The following is a 21,615-nucleotide window of genomic DNA, read 5'->3' on the forward strand; positions in this document are numbered from 1 at the left end:
GCCCCGATGTACCAAAAAGGGTAGTCACTAAAAGGTCCATACAACACTGTCAAATAAAGGAAAATGAATTACAGTTTTTAGTTTTTTTTTATGTTGCCTATAATTAGAGATGTATTTCCTACTGCTTGAAAGACATAAAGAGGGCCTTTATTCTTTTTTTAGCGTTTATTTCCCCTCTTGACTCAACAAAACAGCTTGACAAATGCTGTCTCATGTTTGAAAATGTATGGCTATAATATTTACATGAGATCTCCACCTTACGCATTTGCTTAATCTCAAAATCACACTAAATTGGCACATGCTGCATTTTCATTGTAGGTTGACGGCGCTGCTCTTGATTAATTCCTGCAGGTGGCGCACTCTAGCAACGATCCCAGACTTCACACATGAGTGCAAATGAAAACGTCAAATTAAGTCCTCACTTTGACCAGCAAATACACTAAATCCATTCAACCATTCATATATTAAAACGCAGAGCAGCTGCACCTTGCAAGAGTGGTTCACAGTATTTTGTTCTTTTATGCAGTCTGAAGCAAATTGAGGTCTGTTTCAACCTTGAAGCCACACAGTATTTCAAATCATATGTATGGACTCAACAGAGGCCATTACTAGTCATTGTTGTGCCTCCCAGCATTTAAGACCCAAGCAGTAAGGCACAGGCTTCGTAGTGGCTGAGGTTTTAATAAATGCCAGCTGTCAAATTTACCTCAGTCTCATACCACATCTGCCTGTTGGCAGCTGTTGGTCAAACCATATCCGAGACATGGCACCTATAAAAAACAGAGCTGGGTAGCTGGTTGGCAAAGGAGTGTGAGAGTTGATAATGCTTATATTGCATGGCTGATAAAAGTGTACTGATTTTTCTGTAAGCTACACACAGTAGAAAGACAATTGCACGACCTGAATTGCCTATTAGATGACATTGCTTCGAAGGTATCAACTTTGTTAGAGGAAAAACAATAATGTCAGTGAATAGTATAATGCTGACATCAGCATATAACCAGGCTGAGAGCTCCGACTTCTGGACTGTAAAACCACGCATTAACTCAACACATTAAGAGAGTAGTTTTCAGCAGGTCTTTATTTTGTTTCATTGGGGAGTACGTAACGCTGTGGCTCCATAACATATACTTCACAAAGATTTGCATGGGCAAATAAAGTAATAACTTTCCTAAATTGCAAATGCATCACTTGTTGCTAGGCAGCACAAACACCCACACACACACGCACACAAGCACACACGCACACACACACACACACACACACACACACACACACACACACACACACACACACACACACACACACACACAAACACAAACATTTTTCCATTTGGAACTTGTAATGCGAACGTTCCCATGTAAGGATTTATGTACTGTAATTTGGTAAACATTTCCAGTCAGTGAGATGTTGCACATTGCACCAGTGGTTAACTGTGCATGCATGAAAGCTAGTTTTGACAGTTTTCTTGCCCATATGAACTCAAATAAAAAATGTCACACAGCACAATTTAGAACATTTTAGATAGGATATAAACACATAATCCAGCTGTTTAGTTGCTGTAAGTGTGACTTCATTTTATGCAGGCCCACTAATCAGATGATGAATTACTTTTCCAACCCCCCTACTCATTGCCTCTACTTATCTAATCAGTAGTCCAAGCAAAGGGAGCCTTAATTAAGTATAATCAAAGCCAAACACTAAACAGTGCACTCGATCATTATCAAAGCCTGAAAAATGAACATGAGGATGTCTTTAGAGACCTGTTTTTTGTATAGATCCAAAATTACAGTAATACCATACTTAGTTTGCTTTAGGAATATGCATTTTGGATTAAGAGACAATTGTAGGGTTAAATAGATTTTAGGGACGCAGTCCTTGCAGCTTTCTTACTTTTCCTTTAAACAGGCTGCTGCCATTGTTGCAGCCGTCTTCCAGAAGACCTGCTGTAAGGTTTAGCAGCTCAAAATTAAGGCTGGATGAAGTGCAGTATACAAACATGAATTGCCTTGTTAGTGTTTAAATGTCACCATTGCATCGAGTCGGATTCTATTCTGAGAGGTTATACTGGATTGAGGCAGCATATCAATGCGTATGGTGAAAGCTATTAAGGTTAATATTTGGGTGTCAATTAGTGTTTGTAATAATAAGCTTCAGCCTGTGTGAATTACATCACATAAATATAAACACATTTATGCTGTATGTTAAATGTAATTGACTAATACTTTATCTTAACCGTATTTAGTATTAATGAGTAGCATATGAGCAACTAACAGATGATTTATAACACACTTCAGCTATAAACAGATTTAAGGACAGTGTTTGTTAAGTTATAATTTTTTTTCAACAACTATAACTCATCATATGAAGCATCCATAACTGAGGTATAAACAGATAATGAATGCTTGACAACACAACAGTTATAGATAAGTAAAACGTGTTGTGATATATGGTTAAAAGAGCAAGCACATCTTGGGGACTTACTGTACTCTAATTAAGAAGATGACCTCTTTGACAAACCTCTCTCTGTACGTTTGGTGAGGCACATGTACTGTATGCGTTGTCAGCCCATCAGTAATCCCATACCTTCCTCTATCAATGTGGAGTTTATCCAGAGTTTGTGTTTGCTTAACAGTTCCATGGGGAGGAATTTAAGTAACTGACCTTGGTGGGGATTACTTTGCACACATGGGCAGATACTGCGGCCTGTTAGGCCTATTAGCTAGTGGCCGTCCGGCTGCTTTTCCACCCATGGTTTCGTAAAATGACATATGAGGTTCTATGTGCAAACAGCCCTCTGGGCATCCTCCTGACTCACACCCCTGAGATACAAGACAGCTTCAAATGTGCCCTTTCTCCCTCCTCACGCCCCCCAAGGTGAGCTCGGATGCACATCGTGAATAGGGCCAAATAGCATTAAATCAGGGGGCACCCACAAAACAAAATAATCTGCATTTATATCTGCGGAGTAAGGTTACACATGCCACTTCTATTTCTGGGCCCTTGGATAAACACCGATTAGTCTACCGCACTGGACAGGGTTAATAGGAGCTTGTTCGGTGGGCAAGCACGACACCTCAAGGCTTGGCCTCACCGATCGATAGGAAACATTGCTGAATACGTGCACAGTAGCATTACTGTACACAGGCATATAAATCGGTAGCAGCTGGCAAGTTTTAATTGAGTGTCAATGGACATGTCTGCCACGGTGGGAAGGTCTTTCCATGTAAGGAATGCTCTGCACATAGTCCTTTTGTTTGATTGTTTATTTATTTATGCATTCTGGGAGTTGGGGTGGACTGTGCTGATTGAAACAAACACACCACAGTATGTATAGCAATATAGAGTCTTCCAGCCAGGGAGCACAAGCTCAAGTTTCACATCTTCTCTCTATTTCTGTAAATTCTGTTCAGCAAAACAGTTTTATTTATAATATCAAGGAGGTTCTCTGCCCAATGCAGAGGTCAGGGGTCAGGGTCAGCAGAAGATGTCACCTAGAGGGAGATTAAATGATGATGGTGATGGTAATGATTACACCTAAATTGAACACCTAGATATACACAGAAAACATTTGTGAGCTTGTAGGCTACGCACACGTTTTTTTTTTTAAATAACATTTTACATTGTCTGTATTTGCAGTAATGTACTATGGTGAAAATTAAGACTTTTAACAGTGACATGAATCTTTGTCTGATCAAGAATAGGTTTGGTGTGTCAATGTGTCCCTATTACAGGCAGTTTCAGCTGGTTAACTGGGGCTTGTAATTATGTCCAATCAGGTTGCTATATTCTTTGAACTTAAAAATGCATTTAATTTAACCTTAATTAGACCTTTATTCTCATTCTAGGCCATGTCAGGATAAAATAAAGAAACACATTTTTATCAGCAGATACATTTTAGCAGATCTAAAAAAAAAAAAAAAAAAAAAAGAAAAGGCATTTGAACTAAATCCAGTGTCTCCCGATGTTCCCATATAAACACCCCACATGTGGCCCCAAGAGCAAACCTGGGAATTTGTAGGACCCAGCAGACCTCCCAGCCCCCGGCTTCACCTGTTCGCATACACATTTCTTCCCTCGTTTTTTTTCACTTGGGATTGCCTTCCATCGCCCCATGATAATGACCAAAAACCTCATGCCTTTAACAATGCTGTCGTACGCGGGCTGCAGCTTGCTGATCCTCTGTGCGTCTCTCGCCGGTGCCTCCCTGGCCGAGATGGTGTTCCGCTGTCCCGGCTGCACCGCGGAGCGCCAGGCGCTGTGCCCAAGGCTCACCGAGACTTGTGCAGAGATAGTGCGCGAACCGGGCTGCGGATGCTGCCCCGTGTGCGCCCGGCAAGAGGGCGAGATGTGCGGCGTGTACACCCCGAGGTGCTCCACCGGTCTGCGATGCTACCCGACGCCCGACTCGGAGCTTCCTCTGGAGCAACTGGTGCAGGGCCAGGGGCAATGCCGGCGCAAAGTGGACACCGAGACGACCACGTACAGCCAGGAGCACCGGGAGCAAACAAGCGGTCAGTCAGTTTACTGGAAACCTGGTTTTCTTCTATCAATTTTTAATGATACTGTCTAGACTGCAGCCTGAGGCATAGTGTCGAAATTTTGCATTGTCATGAAGGCTGAGCCCAAATCTGTGTAACCATTTTGCACTAGTGGATGCTATTTCTCAGACATTTTCGTATGAAATTACACACAGTTGTGCTTTGGAGTCTGCAGTGCATCCTTTAAAGGATAGACACATTTTGCGCCCTTAAAGAGCCCCATGACCTTATGCCGTCAGAATTTAGCCTACCTACAGACTTGAAATAATCTTGAAGTTTGTACAACCAGCACTTTGTCAGATGTATTATGGTGCATTACATTGCTCATGTCCTTTACTATGCATTTGAGGTGTAACTTCTACTGCAGTAATAGCCTATTTCATGCGTGCTGCATGAGGTATTCTTACACTCATGTTAAAGGCTGTGTTGCATACACCTGTTTATAGTGTTGGGAATCATTCTAGTGTGCATTGGGGAGAGAGAAACAAAAGGAACAGTTAACCTCAACTATGCTCCAAACATCTGGCCCTCCACTCTTTCCCAAAATCCCCCCCAAATCTGCCTTTAAAACACTGTAACAGAGAACAAGGTAGTGGCCTGCAAAATTCCCAGAAGTTGTACTGAAACATCATAGTATTGATGTTGACATTTCCACAGGGGAGTGGAGAGAAAGAACCAGAGGGAGACAGCAGGAGGAATGCTGCATTGATTGGAAAAGTGGACTTTAGGCTTTGACCAGAAATAGCTATAAAGTGATGTTGACAGTGACTACATTAACTTGATTGTCTACCTTGAGCTGGATATGTGCAAGAGGATCACAAAGAAGCTTGGTACGGCCTGGAGCCAGCAGAGCTCATGTGGCTTGTGTTTAAATCAGGGCAGGTCACGGCGAAGAAGAAGAAAAGTGAACAGCCTCATTAATTGGCTGATTTTTGAAGCTACAAACACACACAGTCAATGAGCGTCCAGTGGAGCCAACCGGTGGAGCCGTGTGATTTCTACTCATTTCCAAATCCGTGCTTTGTCAAAGTTTACCTCCAGACTGACACGTGTTTGTTTTGGCACCGAACTCCTGGAACGTAGAGAAACTACCGGAGACGGCATTCAGGGTAAACTCTGGTCTCTGTAAGGACTCTCCGGCAGCACACTGACAAAAGGTCCAAAATGCTTCACGACACAAGCGTGATGTAATAAGCAGCCATCATAATGACTTAATTCCACATTTATGTAACCAGTGTTTTATTTTCTGTAGCCCTCTTCAAACACTACCAGGCGAACAGTAAAACAGGCACGAATTGCACAGTTACATAAGAGCAAACAAGTGAACAAAATGCACGGACACATCATGTAAGGGCTTGCTTGCAAGAAGGCAATTTCTTCTGTCACTGATTGGGTTTGGGTCAGGCTTCGCTTTGCAGGTTGAAAGGTCTGAGATTTAATCAAATGTGTCCAAAAAAGAGCAAAAGCTTAGAAACAGGCTCTAAAAGGCTGAAGTTGATCTGGATAAAAGCCTTGCTGCAGATGGAAGAGTCATTCCTGACAAAGACAGAGTGAGTGGTTGAATTTAAGTGTACAGCTTTCTCAACGTCAAAAGGAAAATATTTTTTATCAAGAGGAAGCACCGGGCTTTCTTCTTCTTCTTGGGTCTAACTGAAATTGCATTCAAATTTCTAAGTAGAAGTGCAGCCATACCACTGTATCACCTTCAAAATGAGTCGCTCCGTCCAATTCTCCTCTATTTATGCCATTTGATTTTCATACTATACCACAAAAGGTTTTTCTTTTAAATTGTTGGTGTTACAGATGCGAACTGTAAGTCCCCTGCTTTGTGGTTTGGCCCAGTTTGAGACTACACAGACTTGATTTCCTGTCATAAATTCTTCTCAGATACACAGCAAAAAGAGAAAGTAATGACATCCCTAGATTTCAGCTCACGGGGGTTGTTGGAAGATTGAGCGCAAACTTGAACGTTCTGGCTACAATCCACTGATTCTCCTTTATTCCCGGCATTGACAGAAATAAAAAGGCTGATTATAATGCAATAATTAAGTACGTAGTTGCATTGAGTTGAGCATGGGGAACAGTGACTCCTGAGCGGGTTTGACATCCTGGGCAAAGAATCAAAGGATGAAATATTGCAGCTGCTTCACTCGGATGTTTATAAGCCTCAACATCCTAGCATCCTGTCTTCCTGCTTATTTTATTCCAATTAAATGGCACAGGCACAAATAACACAACCTAGAGCTATTGGACACAATACACTGTAAGGACTAAGTTACATTTCAAATCAGTATAATTAGCTTTGAGTTAGTGTCTGATTAAAAAGGCCAGCATGAAACCACTGAATAAATCAATTCTTTGAAGAATTCAAAAAACGTCCTGATTTTGATTACATCTTGTTAAAGGTGGGATTCATAGAGGTGTTAAGAGTAGGGCTGGGCGATATGGAGAAAATCAAATATCACGATATTTTTGACCAAATACCTCAATATCGATACTGCAACGATATTGTTGGGTTGACTATTGGTGCTTTCACAAAATATTTACACAATGAGGGGGTAAAGGCAAATAATAGAATAGTTACAACAATCGGGTAAGTTCAGAAAATGACGTAACTTTAATGTAATGCAGCCTTTAAAACCAGGAAAAGACAACACCTATGCAATATTACGATATTACGATATCCAAAATCTAAGACGATATCTAGTATCATATCACGATATTGATATAATATCGATATATTTCCCAGCTCTAGTTAAGAGTGATATATACTTCTGCGTTAAATCTATGCCGTGGCTACGTACGTGGAGGCACGGACCCTACGCCGTAGCCCGACGCGCACCTCTCAAAAAATGTAACTAAACGTCACGCCGTGGCTCAGTAGCGTTGGATTTTCCCGACTCATTTGCTTGTTCTGTTTCTCCATTAACAACATGAAATCAAGGAGAGGGTTAACTTGTCCTGCTACAGATTTCCCACCGTGGTCAGACACACACACACACACACACACACACACACACACACACACACACACACACACACACACACACACGCAGACAATGCTATTCTCTTAAAGAGATTGACGCACACACCAAAGCACAAGTATAAACTTCAGGCCACTTACGTAGGCTTCGGCGAAAGCTCTGCGTAAAGCCTCCGCAGAAGCATAAGTCACACTTTACAGCAATTAATAAGAATTGATCTCATGGTCTTATCCATCGCAACTTGCAATGACAGCAGCAGTAAAATCCCTGCAAACTCCTGGATCAGCACTACAAACAACTAAAGAGCTCAAAGGTCAGAGCCAATATTCTTTCGGCCCCAGAATGATCATGTGAGAGAAAAGAGCTGGGGAAAGTAAGGGAGGTGGAAATCAGTCAGAGAGAGAGGGAATGGGAGATTACAAATGTGTGTGGGAGATACAAATTCAGTTTTTGGTTATTTGCAATCAACCCAAAATACTTGATTAGGCTCATGATTCAAGGTTACATTATGAAGAAAAACAATATCAGTGGATTTCTTGTTTAAATAACACTGATACAGCTACAGGACACAATACCAAATAGGAAAAAAAATTATCAGTGAAGCTTTTGAAAAAGTGGAACAATGACCTAATTTAGGTTTTTGTTTGTTTTTAATGAAACTGATTGGATGATATGTACTGGCGCCGCGCTGGCTTATATTCTTCTCTGGTCCTTAAGGCCACAGGCGAGTTTTGTTCCTTGTTTTAAATGATCAAAGCAACTGATTACAGCTTATATATATTAGTAATTCAGTAACAGAAATTGCTTTTATAAATCTCTTAGAAATGAACTCCCCAGAGTACATTGAACCATTTCAAAATGCAGTGAGGTCTTATTTAGCTCAGCAGGAAGTTTATCAGGCCACACTGAAAGTTCACTTATGATAGACTCACATTTCAATTTGCTATAACAAACGTCAAAGTCTTTGAAAGTGCATACGGCTTTTAGTGTATTATAAGTAGGGCTACAAGATGCAGATGAGACATTACTCCTAATTCAGCAAATAGCCTGTAATGTTTCTGTGGCCCATGGGACCACGCAAACAAGTGTATCCACCAGAACGTCTGAATTGTAAACATGAAAATATGAAATTGTACTTGTTGTAAATTGAATACAAGACCAAAACCAAATCCTGTGCACTCTGGTTACTCATGGTTTGGTAGAGTATCATGGGATGGACTTCTCTGTGATGTGGTGAAAACAGGAGGAGTAAATAAGATACTCTAAGGCTGGAAGATGAATCGAAAATGTATCAACATTGAAATTCTGAAGCTGTTATTGACGTATTTTTCCCATAACGATAATTTTGATAATTTATTCCTGTTGATACGCCTGCTTTCTCCTTAAAAACATTCTACTGCGCGTGTGGTCACGTGACTTCGCCCGGACCAGTCAGCCGCACGGAAAGCATAATGGAGGATAACTCAAACACTGAGTCTGAGTCAACTGAGCAACTTGTGCCAAAAAAAAACGCAGTGTCTGTCGTCTGGAAACATTTTGGCTTCAGAAAAGATGATTTAGAACAACGTGATTAATTGTCGTTCATTTATCGTTATCGAGGTAAAGTGTGCAATTTAATCGTGATTTTAGGTCATATTGTGCAGCCCTAAGATACTCCCTCAGGAACCCATACACTGGTTAAAATGGGTGATTTAAAAAAAGAATCGATTTTTATTTCAATTTCATTAATTTTGAGCTGAAATGTCTCCCTATTCCAAACTAACACCCACAACTTCCCCACTACATTCTCTGTTAATGCACAGTATCACTTGATATTCTGTTCCCACAGAAACCTGGCCCCAATAAAGGACTGGATGGGCGTTTCGGGTAATTGTTTTGGCTGGGATCAAACCATATGTGACCTCGGTAAGGAACAGGCTGATTAACAAAGCCCAAACAGAGTCCACAGTCGGTTGCATGAAGGTCACACGAATTAGAAAAAAAGTGATGCTGCCTATTCTTTATTAAAGAATTGGTTATTCATCTTCAAAATAACATTTTGTTTGTGTGATAATTTTGCCCAAAGCTATCCAGTCAGCTTTACATGTTGACAATGAAAAGTCGTTTGTATCAATGCCGTTATAAAAGTGGAAAAACAAAGAGCAAAAATGAGGTGGAAAGAAAAGTGGAAAACTCCTGTGCCATCTGGTCGCTGAAATAACATTGTTAGCTAACAAGGGGCATTCCTGTGTACCTGCGGGGGCATCCAGACAGAGCCCACAGGACTGAAATAGCTCAGAGATAATCCCTCCCCACACCTCCACCCTTAGGCTTCTCCAAAAACAGGGGCATCCGTGCCAAGAATCTCCTCGTGCCTATTGAGATCCAGAATAACTTCCCACCCTCCTTTTTGGTCAAGGGGGATTTAAGACAATACAAACAGTGTCTGAAATGCTACTGACACTGGAGGGGAAGGGGACGTAGGCCGTTGCACAGACAGGGGATAGTTTCTTAACTTGTTTTATTGGTTTACTGGGCGAGATAAAAAATCAAAAAAATTGAAAAGACCCCTTCCATCGTATAGAATCGCACCTGACTTGTAATAGCTTGCAGAGCAGGACATTTGCAAAATCTTTGTTTACACGCACAACAACATGATTGCGATCTTATCAATTATTCCCTTATCCTCCTCCTAACAATGGTCATGAGGGTGGAGTCTGCTGCTGTGTCTTCAGAGCCTCCATGCAGCCTCTTAATTCCCATTTTTGTGTATGGTGGAGCTAGAGGGAAACTCAGGGGATCCTCAAGGTTATTAGGATTTATCCGCTGGGCAGCATGAATAGCTGTACCAAATATCAAAGCCCCCCATAAAATAGTTGTTGAAATATTTCACTAAAAAACAAACATGCCAACCTCACTGTGGTGCTACTGGTAACATTTTGGGACAAGTCAATAGAATACGTCCTTTAATGTCATTACAACATTTTGTGGTTCTCTACATGGTTGACAAAGATGTTGGCTGTACACATTGATGAATTTGCAGAATGCACCATGTGCAAAACGTGCCAGTATGCATTGTTCCCCACCAAAATAGGCTCTAAGAAGGGATGTTAATTATCTGCTCACATTATGGATTGAAATTAGAGCCCGACTGATATTGGCCGATATTAGGCATTTTCCATACTATCGGTATCTGCATTTATAATGGCCGATAAATGAATATTAAAAAAATAAAATAAAAACGGACGAAACACCCTTCAACCATGTTATGAGTGTTGGCGTTGTATAGTTGGTCCACCAGAGGGTGCTCTACAACGTCCCTGTTGGCAACACTCGTGTTTAACTCTTTAAGTTTCATATCTTAAGTTTGTATTTTTATACATTTTATTTATCAGAACTTTAATATATTTTGATGTTCCTCTGTTCTGTTGTGACAATTAAACAAACAAGTTTATTTTTTAAACTGCATTATCATATTATTTTAGTGGGGACTCATAAATAACTACAAATAACTAATGTTAGGGAAATCTGTTTATGTTTTGTTACGCGTTTCTGGATTAATTTTTTTTTTTTTATATATCGGCCGATATATCGGAATATCAGATATTTAAATCACCAAATATTTGTATCGATATCGGCCTTAAGAATCCTTTATCGGTCGGGAAATGGAAATGGATGTTAATATTTGCAAAATAGGACCTGTTTTCTTCGTTGATGTGCAATCGTAGTCTCTGAATGCTTCTTTTATTCAGTGGTTTTCAAAAGCTAGTGATAAATGAAAACAGGATTTTATATTTTGTCCTGGTGGTATTAGTCTAATTAGTTGGTTAAAAAGTTCAAAAGTTGTATTACAAATCCCTTCCTACCTAATGACTTTTCATTTCTAAGAAAAAAAAGGTGGAATTGTTGATGCCTGGTCTAATTCTCATGTTGTTCTTGTTGTTGTCTTAATTTTGTACTGGTTAAAACCATGCAACCTCAATTTAATTTAAATTTTTCTGCTCTAACTTTAGTTGCAGGATAAAATAGTCCTCTATACGTTGATGTTATCTATAGGATAACCCCAAGTAGTTTAGCCCTCTCTGTCCACTCACATCCCACATATCTCTCCCACAGTGGTTGTGAATGACTGTCAGTGGTAGCTGAATATCACATTCAGCCCTACTGTACAAGTTCGATGTGTTCCAGCTTGCCTCAGTTCGTGTCCTAGTTTAGGACCTGTACAATCGCCCCGAGAGTTCACCCAGCGGTGCCGGTAGAGAGCGAGATGCCTGGCCTTGGATGCCGGAGTGTGCACATACGTGCCAGAGCCTGTCCAAAGCCTGCTTTTAGATGACTGTTGCGGGCCAGAAAGCCTGGAAGGTAAACACATCTGCACTTTGCTGAGTTTGTGTTTCTAGGAAAACAGTCCCTCTAGACCTCGCAATGGATGATAGACTACAGCTACTCTTCGCAGTGCCTTTCATCGACTTCTTAAGTGGCGCACAACCTATTTCACACCTCAGAGCTTTGTTAAAAGCCATATTGAGAGAGGAGACTTTTTCAGAAGAAGAAGATCTTCAGAGAAGATTTCCACATTCCGACATTTAAAGGGATAGTTCAGTTTTGGGTGAATACTATTCCTATCCAGAGTCAGATTGGTGCTTTCCTGATGTATTTGTATACATCTTGAATACCTAGTTGCACAGGTACAGTATAAGGACCGGTGACATGGATGTCAATGGAATCTAGACAAATTTCACGTTTCAGTTCCTCTCTACGAAATGGTATGAAACTACGCTACCTGTTGAATATAAGGGTTTTTCTACCTTTGAGAGAAGCTGCTTCTTGATCCCATTGACGTCCACTAACTTTGGTGAGCTAAGCTAACCAGTCAACATCCCTTCAAACTGCACGGCGAGATATAAGAAAGGCACCACATCCATGAGTTTGTCTTATAATGAAAGACCGGGCTATTTTGTATCTTTGGAAATAGGATGGAGTGAGAATGCTGATGTGGTCCGATCTTTCCATTTTCAACCTTTCCATTCTCCACCACCCGGCCAAGTCTGCCATTTACTCAGTTGACCAGAATCTAGACAATCAGATATGACACTTCTGGCCTACGTGCCATCTGGGAATTCGACATGAATCAGATATAGAAAGGAAGCCTCTCGGGCCATTGTGTGGGGATTAACTCAAGCAGTAGACTGGACAGTAGGCCTGCCGCTCTGTTGATACTGCTGATCCCAAGCCCACCGTTGTGGAACGGCTTGGACTGCAGAGGCCTAGCGCCTAGTGTGTGTGTACATTCGACAGGGAGATCGCTGATTTCGCTGCGTACAAATTGTGCGCTCATGTGTGTATATGCGATCAGACTGTGTGTTTGAGTGAACATCTCAGGTTTCCTTAGAATAGAGGGAGTGATGGTATTGCACGTGGATAATGTGGGGATTATGTAAGACAGCAAAGCAAAAGGCACCCCAGCCGCCAATGTTTTGTGTCGTGTGTTTATCTGCGCCACTTGTGTGTGCGTGTACACACACACACACACACACACACACACACACACACACACACACACACACACACACACCCATGAGAACACACACCTGATTTCAGTTGACTTTTGCCCCTTTTTGGAAAGAAACTCAGCCTTCAAAGAAAAGCACAGTGTAGCGTCATAAGGGGAACTGAAGTCCAACAGCACCAGATCTATCTGATGGCAAAAGGCGCCAGCACCTTGTTATTGCTTCGTTTGGAATTTCCTTTCTCCCGTTCTCTCTTAGGCCTTTTGTAATCATATTCTACAACCGGATGGCAAATTTACCTCTTGCAGAGCGCAGAGAATGCTTCTCCAGTCCACCACCACCAGTAACACACACTCACTTTCATTCTCTCAGCGCGCCTTTCTACAAGTCTGCACGTTACAGCTTTTGCCCTTGCATAACTGTAAACTATCCACTTACTGCCCCACTATTTGACCTTCTCTACTGTCTGTCTGCTTATTTCCCCTTCTGTCCTTCGGGTGTCAAGCGAGGTCCTGCGTACAAGAAATACACGCTCAACTTCAACTGAAAATCTGTGAAAACAAAATCACTTTTCTGACATGTATTCTGCATATTCACATACTCTGGCTAGCTAAACTGAGCTGATATGTGATCAGTTTGCTTTCTGAGGCATCATGAAACATTTTCTTTTGGTCTAAAATCAGCTGTTTTGGAATGACACTCCTTTTCCACTCCCTCCCTGTCAACTCTCAACCCCTAAGTATGCTCTGTTGTCAGAAACAACATGATGGGTTGGACCTGATGGCCTCTCACATTGTTTGCTCCATCTGTTGGAAGATATGTTTTTTTTTTTTTTTTTTTAGGTTGATGTTTAACAAGACTCCAAGGAGAGAGGAGACGGTCAAACTGAATGAAAACCGCCTGGAGGAATTACTAGATGGCCACAGGGACTCAGCTGTTGTGACATGCAATGCATTTGTTGTTGGTAAAGGGCAGTGGGAAGTTTGCTACGTGACTGAATTTGAATTCCTTGTTCTTTAAGTGTATTTTTATTTTATTTTATTCAGGACACTGTAAGTTGCCTATTTATTGTCATTCAGGTCTGAACCACTGATGTGAAATGCTTGAACTTCGCTGGTTTTAAACTAAGATATAATGTATTTTGGGCTGTCACAGTACTGCATTTTTCACATTATAACATCCTTTAAATTTAACATCCTTTATTAACATCCTTTAAAGCATTTAGGCCAGAGGTTCACATATATGAAATACTAAACTATTTTGGTCATTTTCCACTGCACCACAATTCACACTGTGACGTGTCTGTGATGATTATGATGCACAAGGTGATCAGAGGTGATAGCTAAGATTCTTAAGTATTAGATGTATTGACACCCAATCATTTTGACCTTGCCCCGACTGGGATCAGGTTTTTGAAAGCCTCATTTTATCTTGAATTCGTCTTTTTTTTGAAAAGTGTAAATCCCCGATCGTTTCTTTCATATACAGTATATCACCGCTTTTAACATCTGCTCATGAAATTAAATCACACCAGTTAGGAAAAAAGCAACCATGGAAACCTAACTGTGACTAAAGTTCAGCAGTGGCCAACTTTTTCTCAGCCCTCAAGCTTGTTAACAGAGCTGCATGTGGTTACTTCGCTCTATGAGAAAGGAATGGTTTGTAGTGACTCATTGATTGTGCTGATGCATTTTTAGAGCACTTTAAAAGGGTGGGGGGTTGGACTTTGGACACGTCAGAGCTTGTTCCCCCCCGCCCCAACATTATCTTTAGGGAAAATGTCTGTTGTGACTCTTGAGTAATAAAAATGTCACAAACACAAGAAATATATTTGTACAAAATTTGAACCTAAAGCTAATAAACAACAGGGAGAGGAAATTAGCAATGTCAGCAATGAGAGCAAAGCGTGGATGTGAGCCATTTGCTGTAGAGGCCTTGAACTGTGCCTAAATGAAAAGAGAGAAATGCAGAGTAACTGCCGGCTGAAGAGAGAGTTCAGCTCACAGGCTAGCTGTTATATCCTGGAGGGTGCAGGGGTGAGCTACAGCTGACGAACCTTCCACAAGTTTTATTTATGTAATTATCATCGGACGCAGTGGGAGGGACGTCGGGGAAAAAAAAATAAAAAATCACAAAATTGGGTTTGGTATTTCACTCCCATTCAAACCCTCTCATCTTTACTACTACTCAAGGAAAGGCGAAACCATTTTGCGTTGTCTTTTTTTATTTCCAGCATGTAAAAGTCAACATAAAAAAAGACAACAGCAGTTGTTGAAAACACACCCAACAAAATAGAAAAAAAGGAAGTTTAAAAAGAGAAAGCGACAACAGAATTCATTTTATTAGCGAATTTCCTCGATTTATATACGTGAAAAGGAGTAGGAAGAAGTATAAACTTATTTAATCCTACCCCTTAAAAATTAAATCATTATTTACCAAAACTTCGTTTGACATACATGGCACTTATCACACCCATAGTTACCTAATTACAGTTCAATACAATAAATAATTACACACTTATTTACATCTTACATATTACAATCTTAATCTTCTCTCCATAGTATTCTCCTCAATTAAAAAAAAAACACTTTTTAGCGGAGCAGTCCCCTTACTTGGTCACTTTGACAAATGATCTGTGCAATTTAAAGCTTTCAGCTCCCTTCCAGCCTCTAAAAGGCTCTATCCATTACCAAAATGACAGCAGGAGGGCAACAGAGCGGGCTTAGTGCACGTGAGAGACAGTCCTGAAAAGTCACAGGTTTAAAGCTTTTAGCAGTCAATATGTCCATCAAAGTGTCCTTGAGTAAGACATCAAATCCTGTCCTGCCCAATGTTTTTTTTCTTCTCTGTTGGCAACACTGTTTTGTCACATTTTTTTCGATCGATGAATTGATGCAGTAGAAATTTGGGATCCTTACGTTTAGAGTTTTTCATAGAATCTTTGGTTGTGTCTCCACAACTGCAGGCGAGGCTGTGGAGGCGCTGCCTGAGCAGGGTGTGAGTGAGATCCCGGCCATCCGAAAGCCCAGCAAAGAGACCACCTGGCTGGGACCCAAAGAGAGCGCTGTGCGCCAGCACAGACAGGAGATGAAGACCAAGATGAAGACCAACAAGGTGGAGGAGGTGAAACCTGCACGGCCCAAACAGGTGAGGCGAGCGCTTTTTTTCTTTTTTTCCCCCCTCTCACTTGATTCTTGGTAAGTCTGTATACTCAACGTTCCACTTCTGGGATTGCTCCATTGCAGACGGAAATTCCGCTAGATTTCACTCATTTAGGCCGGATATCCGTTGCGTTGGGTTTCCTTTGTGTTAGCATTTTAAACTCCGGTGGATTTCTGAGGACTATGGTTAACTGCTCCTCAGATCTCTGCAGGGTAAATCCAGACAGCTAGCTAGACTATCTGTCCAATCTGAATTTTCTGTTGCTCGGCTAAAACAACTTTTGAACGTACACATTTTGTAACACGCGTTATAATGCTCGCCTAGCTGCTAAGTGTGGCACACCCTCAAACCAAGCTAGTAAGAGCAGAGGCCCGAAGAGTTCACATAGTTGTATCACCATGTCCAGGAGACATAATCAAAACAACATTACGAATGAAAGACTAATTTACCACACTTATCACACTGAAACGTCTTGCTCCCGTCTACGTTGTACAGCTGAGCCAAAGCCATAGGTTATCGGCTTAAGTGGGTTTGTTATGGATCAAACTAGTGCTTGTCAGGACCCGCCTTAATCTGCTTCTGACTGGCTAGTAGTCCTTACCTAGGTACTGCGCATGTGAGACTCCCAACAAAGATGGAACAGAAGTGTGATGCCGCACTCTGTAGCTAAAACGGAGAGCTCAACACACAGGGTGAAAAGAGGAGCTGAGGCAATGTGCAGTATGACAAAAATATGGTGTTTTTTTTAAATGAAACCAGTATTCCATTTGATGGATTGCATCTGATACCAATCAATTACATACGATCAGTATCAGCACGGATACAATATATGGGATCATACCAAGACTAAACCATTAGAAAGCACAAAGCAGTGTGTGGGTGACCAGAGGTGTTTTATTGACATTTTTCACAGCAGGCATTTTGACTTGTCATAGTAGGAAAAGCACAGCTGAAGTTGATAACCTTAACAATGGCTCAATTCCATCAAGTGTCCAAGTAAGCTATTTCAGTGAGTCAGCATGCACAATACCAGGGCCTCTCCTAAGTGGAATGCAGCCATCAGTAATGGTTTAATACCAGGGCCTCTCCTAAGTGGAATGCAGCCAATACACCTGTGCTTTTCCTACTACTACATCTCAACATGTCTTCCGTGAAAAAGGTCTATTGTCAGAAAAGAAATATCTGCAATACATACATGTCATAATAATGACAGTCAATAATAACTACTAAATTACTAAAGATAAGAATGTATAGGTAGTGCTTTTTTTGTTTTTTGTAAACACCCTTTAAATGTGTTAGTGTATGAAAGACTACAGTACACTAACTAACTCCTCACACTACTGAGGGAAGAAAAAAAAGGAGTGCAGTGCCGCCTCCTTCTGGAACTAAAGCAGCTGGTGATGTTTGGATGCTGCATCGAAGTGTTTTATTGCCATATTTTAATATCTTTCAGTGCAGTTAATGCTTGATGGTAAGCACTTTGAATTCATTTCAAAGCCTGAGAAGGAAATACAGCAAACGCCAAACAATAATTTTAAGGGGATAAAAACAGTCATGGCACAAAGACAAGGCTTTCATTTTTCTTCCATTCAACACTCCCACAAACTAATGCCCTTTATTCAAAAGGCAGATATTTACTGACCTTAAATACACTTGACCCTTCTGTGGGACTCACCAGCATTTCTAACCGGCATCGTGGTATTTTCCATCCGCCATAAAAACCATTAACGTTTATTGCTCTACCAGAAACTTGTAACTGTCTCAACAAGATATATTTGGCTCTGTGAAATTGTGAGGTAAACCTGAGGTCACTGGCCGGACTTGTTATTCATTACCGGCAAGAAAACATGATTAATTTGCTCGTTACAGAAAGCTCCTTAGCTTTAATATGTGTATGTATGTATGTTTGCCTGAATCTGTATGTTCCTTTTATATGAGATTTTATGTAGCATGTAGCAAAAATGTGTTTATTGCCTTGCCAACACAACTTTTTTGCTGTGCGCATGGATTTTACTCAGATTTGTGATTCTTTTTAAATAAAAACAAAAAAAGTGATATAAAAATGGTCAGATCTTATTTAAAAAAAAAAAAAAAAAAAAAAAAAAACTAATTGGAAAAAGTGATTTCTGTGCACAAAAGTTAGAATGAATGGAATATTTTGTACAGAACATTTTATTGCCGCTATAACAGAAACCTGATGACTCTAACGCCACTATACGGGCCTGTGAACGTGACTTATGTTGTTGTTTTGGCTGTTTTTACAAGACTCAGTGTCAGCAGGAGCTCGACCAGATCCTGGAGAGGATATCTAAGATGCCCTTCAGAGATAACCGAGGTCCCCTGGAAGACCTGTACGCCCTGCACATCCCCAACTGCGACAAGAGGGGGCAGTATAATCTCAAACAGGTGACTCCAGGCCTTTTGGGTTAGAGGGTGGTAGGCTGAGAGGGAGTAGCCACCTGATTGTATTTAGAGGAGAAAAGGCGGGTAAAGCATCATAACCACTAATTTGGACAAAAATGGGTTGTGTTTTCACAGTTAAATAAAAGGGGAGTCATATAGTTACCCCTTGAAGTACTACATTTGTCAAAATAGTGTATTTATATTGTTTTATCTTACACTACATCCTTAATATAGTGGTACGACCCTATAAATCAGAGAGGTACCATTGATGTAAAAAATAACTGAAGGAAGGATGGGAGGCACACAGAGATAGACACCCTCCTTTTGAGGAAAACCTACTTGCATATGCTCTCTGGACAGCACTGTTTGCTGCCGGCCAGCACAACAAAACATTGCGAGTAGTGGAAGGGCTGAAGTGGTGGGTTTTCCTCTCCTTTATCCAGGTAGCTGAACCCAGGTGTGCTCACTTAGCAATCACCAACCTGGGAAAGAGAGGGAGGAGGCGCACACACACACACACACACACACACACACACACACACACACACACACAGGTTTGTGGCACTATCTTTATGGGGACCCGTCATTGACATAATGCATTCCCTAGCCCCTTACCCTAACCTTAACCATCACAACTAAATGCCTAACCTTAACCCTTACCCTAACCCTAACCATAACCTAATTCTAACCCTAATCCTAAAACCAAGTCTTAACCCTCAAACAGCCCTTTAAAGTTATACTGGACTCCCGGTTTTTGGACCCCAAGAATATAGTTAAACAAGAACACACACACACACACACACACACACACACACACACACACACACACACACACACACACACACACACACACATACACACCAAAAAGACAATATCTACGTAACAATAGGAAATAGAATTATTTTTGGTAAAAGTAACACAATAATGATTTTCGAAGATGCTTAATAGAGCATGTAATTCCAAATACATGTATTTAAATACAGAAATATGTAGAAAAGAAAGGGGATCTAAATAAAACGTGCTCTGTAAAGCTGATGACCTTTTGCAGCATATTTTTGCACAAACATGCATATTTGGGGTTGTCACAAGTACCTAAATTGACGTAAAAACATGCAGAAATGAACAACACTGCATTTTGTGTTTCAGTGCAAGATGTCTCTCCACGGTCAGAGGGGCGAGTGTTGGTGCGTCAACCCTCACACTGGCCGACCTATCCCATCAGCCCCCACTGTGAGGGGCGACCCCAACTGCAGCCAGTACCTCACCGAGCTGGAGCTAGAGCTTCCTGACATGGCCCAGATATAATGCGGCATGAAACAAAAACTGTAAAGTACTTGGGAACAAAGAACATCTGAGTAAGCTATATATTATCTTTCCGTGTGTATGTGTCTCTAGTTCATTTGATGAAATCTTAACCACCAGAAAGGATTAAATGATAGAATCCAGCTTGCTGAGGGTGTAACTGCAGATAATTTGTAGGTGAAGTAAAAAAATCAGGCTCCCCTTTCCTCGTAGCTATTCAGTAGACGTCAACTGGAGTGCCGGTGACTTTGCTTTACTAATTTTGACTTAGCTCAGATTTGCTCCGTTATCAGTGTTTTGTACTGTACTGTATGTGTTGAAAAATGAAAAGCCTTCAACATATTTGTTTTTTTTTAGGTGTGTTTTCCTGTCCTAGCTTGCAGACTACTGTCACGCCTAATTAACAGATAATGCTAATAAAATGGTAATACATTCAATTTGTGCCTGCCTGTGTTTTAATTTGTAGACATACTTTGAATTTTTGTGCATTAATGACGGGTTTTATATTTGAGAAAAGGAAAGGAAAACTCATGAGGCCTACATTTTTTAAAATGAAAAGTGGACTTGGAAATTCATCAGTCAGTCTCAGATTTGTGGCACTGTATAGCACGGAAATTTCAAATCCTGGAAGAAATCCTATGATGGAGATTTATGATGCTAGTTCACCTGCATTATTGCGTTATTAAACTTCATGATTTGCCAGTTGGACTCAAACAAGACAAAAAGTATTTACAATCATGCTTGTTGCTACGTTTGAGGCTGTACTTTGATAAATGCTAATGTCAACATGCTAACATGTTCACAATGATAAAGTTAAAGGAATACGCCACCGTTTGTTGAAATAGGGCTTATCACGGTATACCCTGGCTGTAGATAGGTGGGCCAACGCATTTTTTGTCTCAGTGCAAGTAATTAGGTGTTTTTTTTGTCTTTTGTTGGCATGTTAACCGGCAACATAGGATTCTATTTACTACGCTAAGCTAACTAGCGGCGGCGCTGTCAGTGCCGGTCTTGCACCAACTAAAACAATGCATGCACAAATAATGCGTTGGCCCACCTATCTACAGCTAGGGGAGACCGTGATAAGCCCTATTTCAACAAACGGTGGCGTATCCCTTTAACAAACTGATCTTTTAATGCGTGATTTTTGATTCTTTTTATACCATAGTTTACATTTTAGCTTAGCGTACTAGCATGGTCACATTCACTATTGGAACAAAACACAAAGTCCAGGTGAAGCTAAGCGGAATATGACTTCTGCAGGTATTTGGTCATTAACCAAATACTGGACAAATTACAATTTTGACCTGATGAGGGCACCAGATGAAAAGTCATGGGTTTACCAAATTTATTACAATTCATCCTGAGGGGGACATGAATGTCTGTAGCAAATTTCATGACGATCCAATCAATAGTTATCGAGGCATTTCAGTCAAAAACACAAATGTCAACTTCATGGCGCTATCGATGTCAGAAGGATACATCATGGGGATCACGAATGTCTGTACCCATCCATTTAGGGCTGAAACAATTTGTTCATCCCAGTTTATGGGCTGTGTACAAGTAACGTGACGAAGACGATGTGGATTGCAAAATGGAGGAAGAGATAAAAAAAATACGTAGAGATAAAAACAGAAGCAAGGGGGCGGAGAGAAGAGACAGGCCAGAGAAAATGACAAAAAGTTTCCAAAGTTTGGGATCATTTCAAGCTGAAACAGAAAAGGAAAACTCTGA

At 40.8% G+C, this 21,615-nt stretch overlaps 1 protein-coding gene across 1 annotated transcript; it reads left to right on the forward strand.

Moving 5' to 3' along the window:
* Nucleotides 1-4,105: 4,105 nt before the first annotated feature.
* igfbp2a (insulin-like growth factor binding protein 2a) lies at nt 4,106-20,318 on the forward strand. The gene is made up of 4 exons (XM_028571933.1): nt 4,106-4,514; nt 15,980-16,161; nt 18,442-18,582; nt 19,726-20,318. The coding sequence occupies exons 1-4, from the start codon at nt 4,115-4,117 to the stop codon at nt 19,882-19,884; spliced, it is 882 nt and encodes a 293-aa protein (XP_028427734.1). The 5' UTR covers nt 4,106-4,114; the 3' UTR covers nt 19,885-20,318.
* Nucleotides 20,319-21,615: the final 1,297 nt, after the last annotated feature.

This window comes from Perca flavescens, chromosome 24 (genome assembly GCF_004354835.1).
Source record: "Perca flavescens isolate YP-PL-M2 chromosome 24, PFLA_1.0, whole genome shotgun sequence".
Classification (NCBI taxonomy): Eukaryota; Metazoa; Chordata; class Actinopteri; order Perciformes; family Percidae; genus Perca; species Perca flavescens.

Bases quoted from the DNA above. Each gene is read 5' to 3' on its own strand.
- igfbp2a (XM_028571933.1), top strand. From the start codon at position 4,115: ATGATAATGACCAAAAACCTCATGCCTTTAACAATGCTGTCGTACGCG. The intron at 16,162-18,441 runs GTGAGGCGAGCG...TGTTTTTACAAG, and splicing joins AACCTGCACGGCCCAAACAG to ACTCAGTGTCAGCAGGAGCT. The intron at 18,583-19,725 runs GTGACTCCAGGC...TTTGTGTTTCAG, and splicing joins GGCAGTATAATCTCAAACAG to TGCAAGATGTCTCTCCACGG.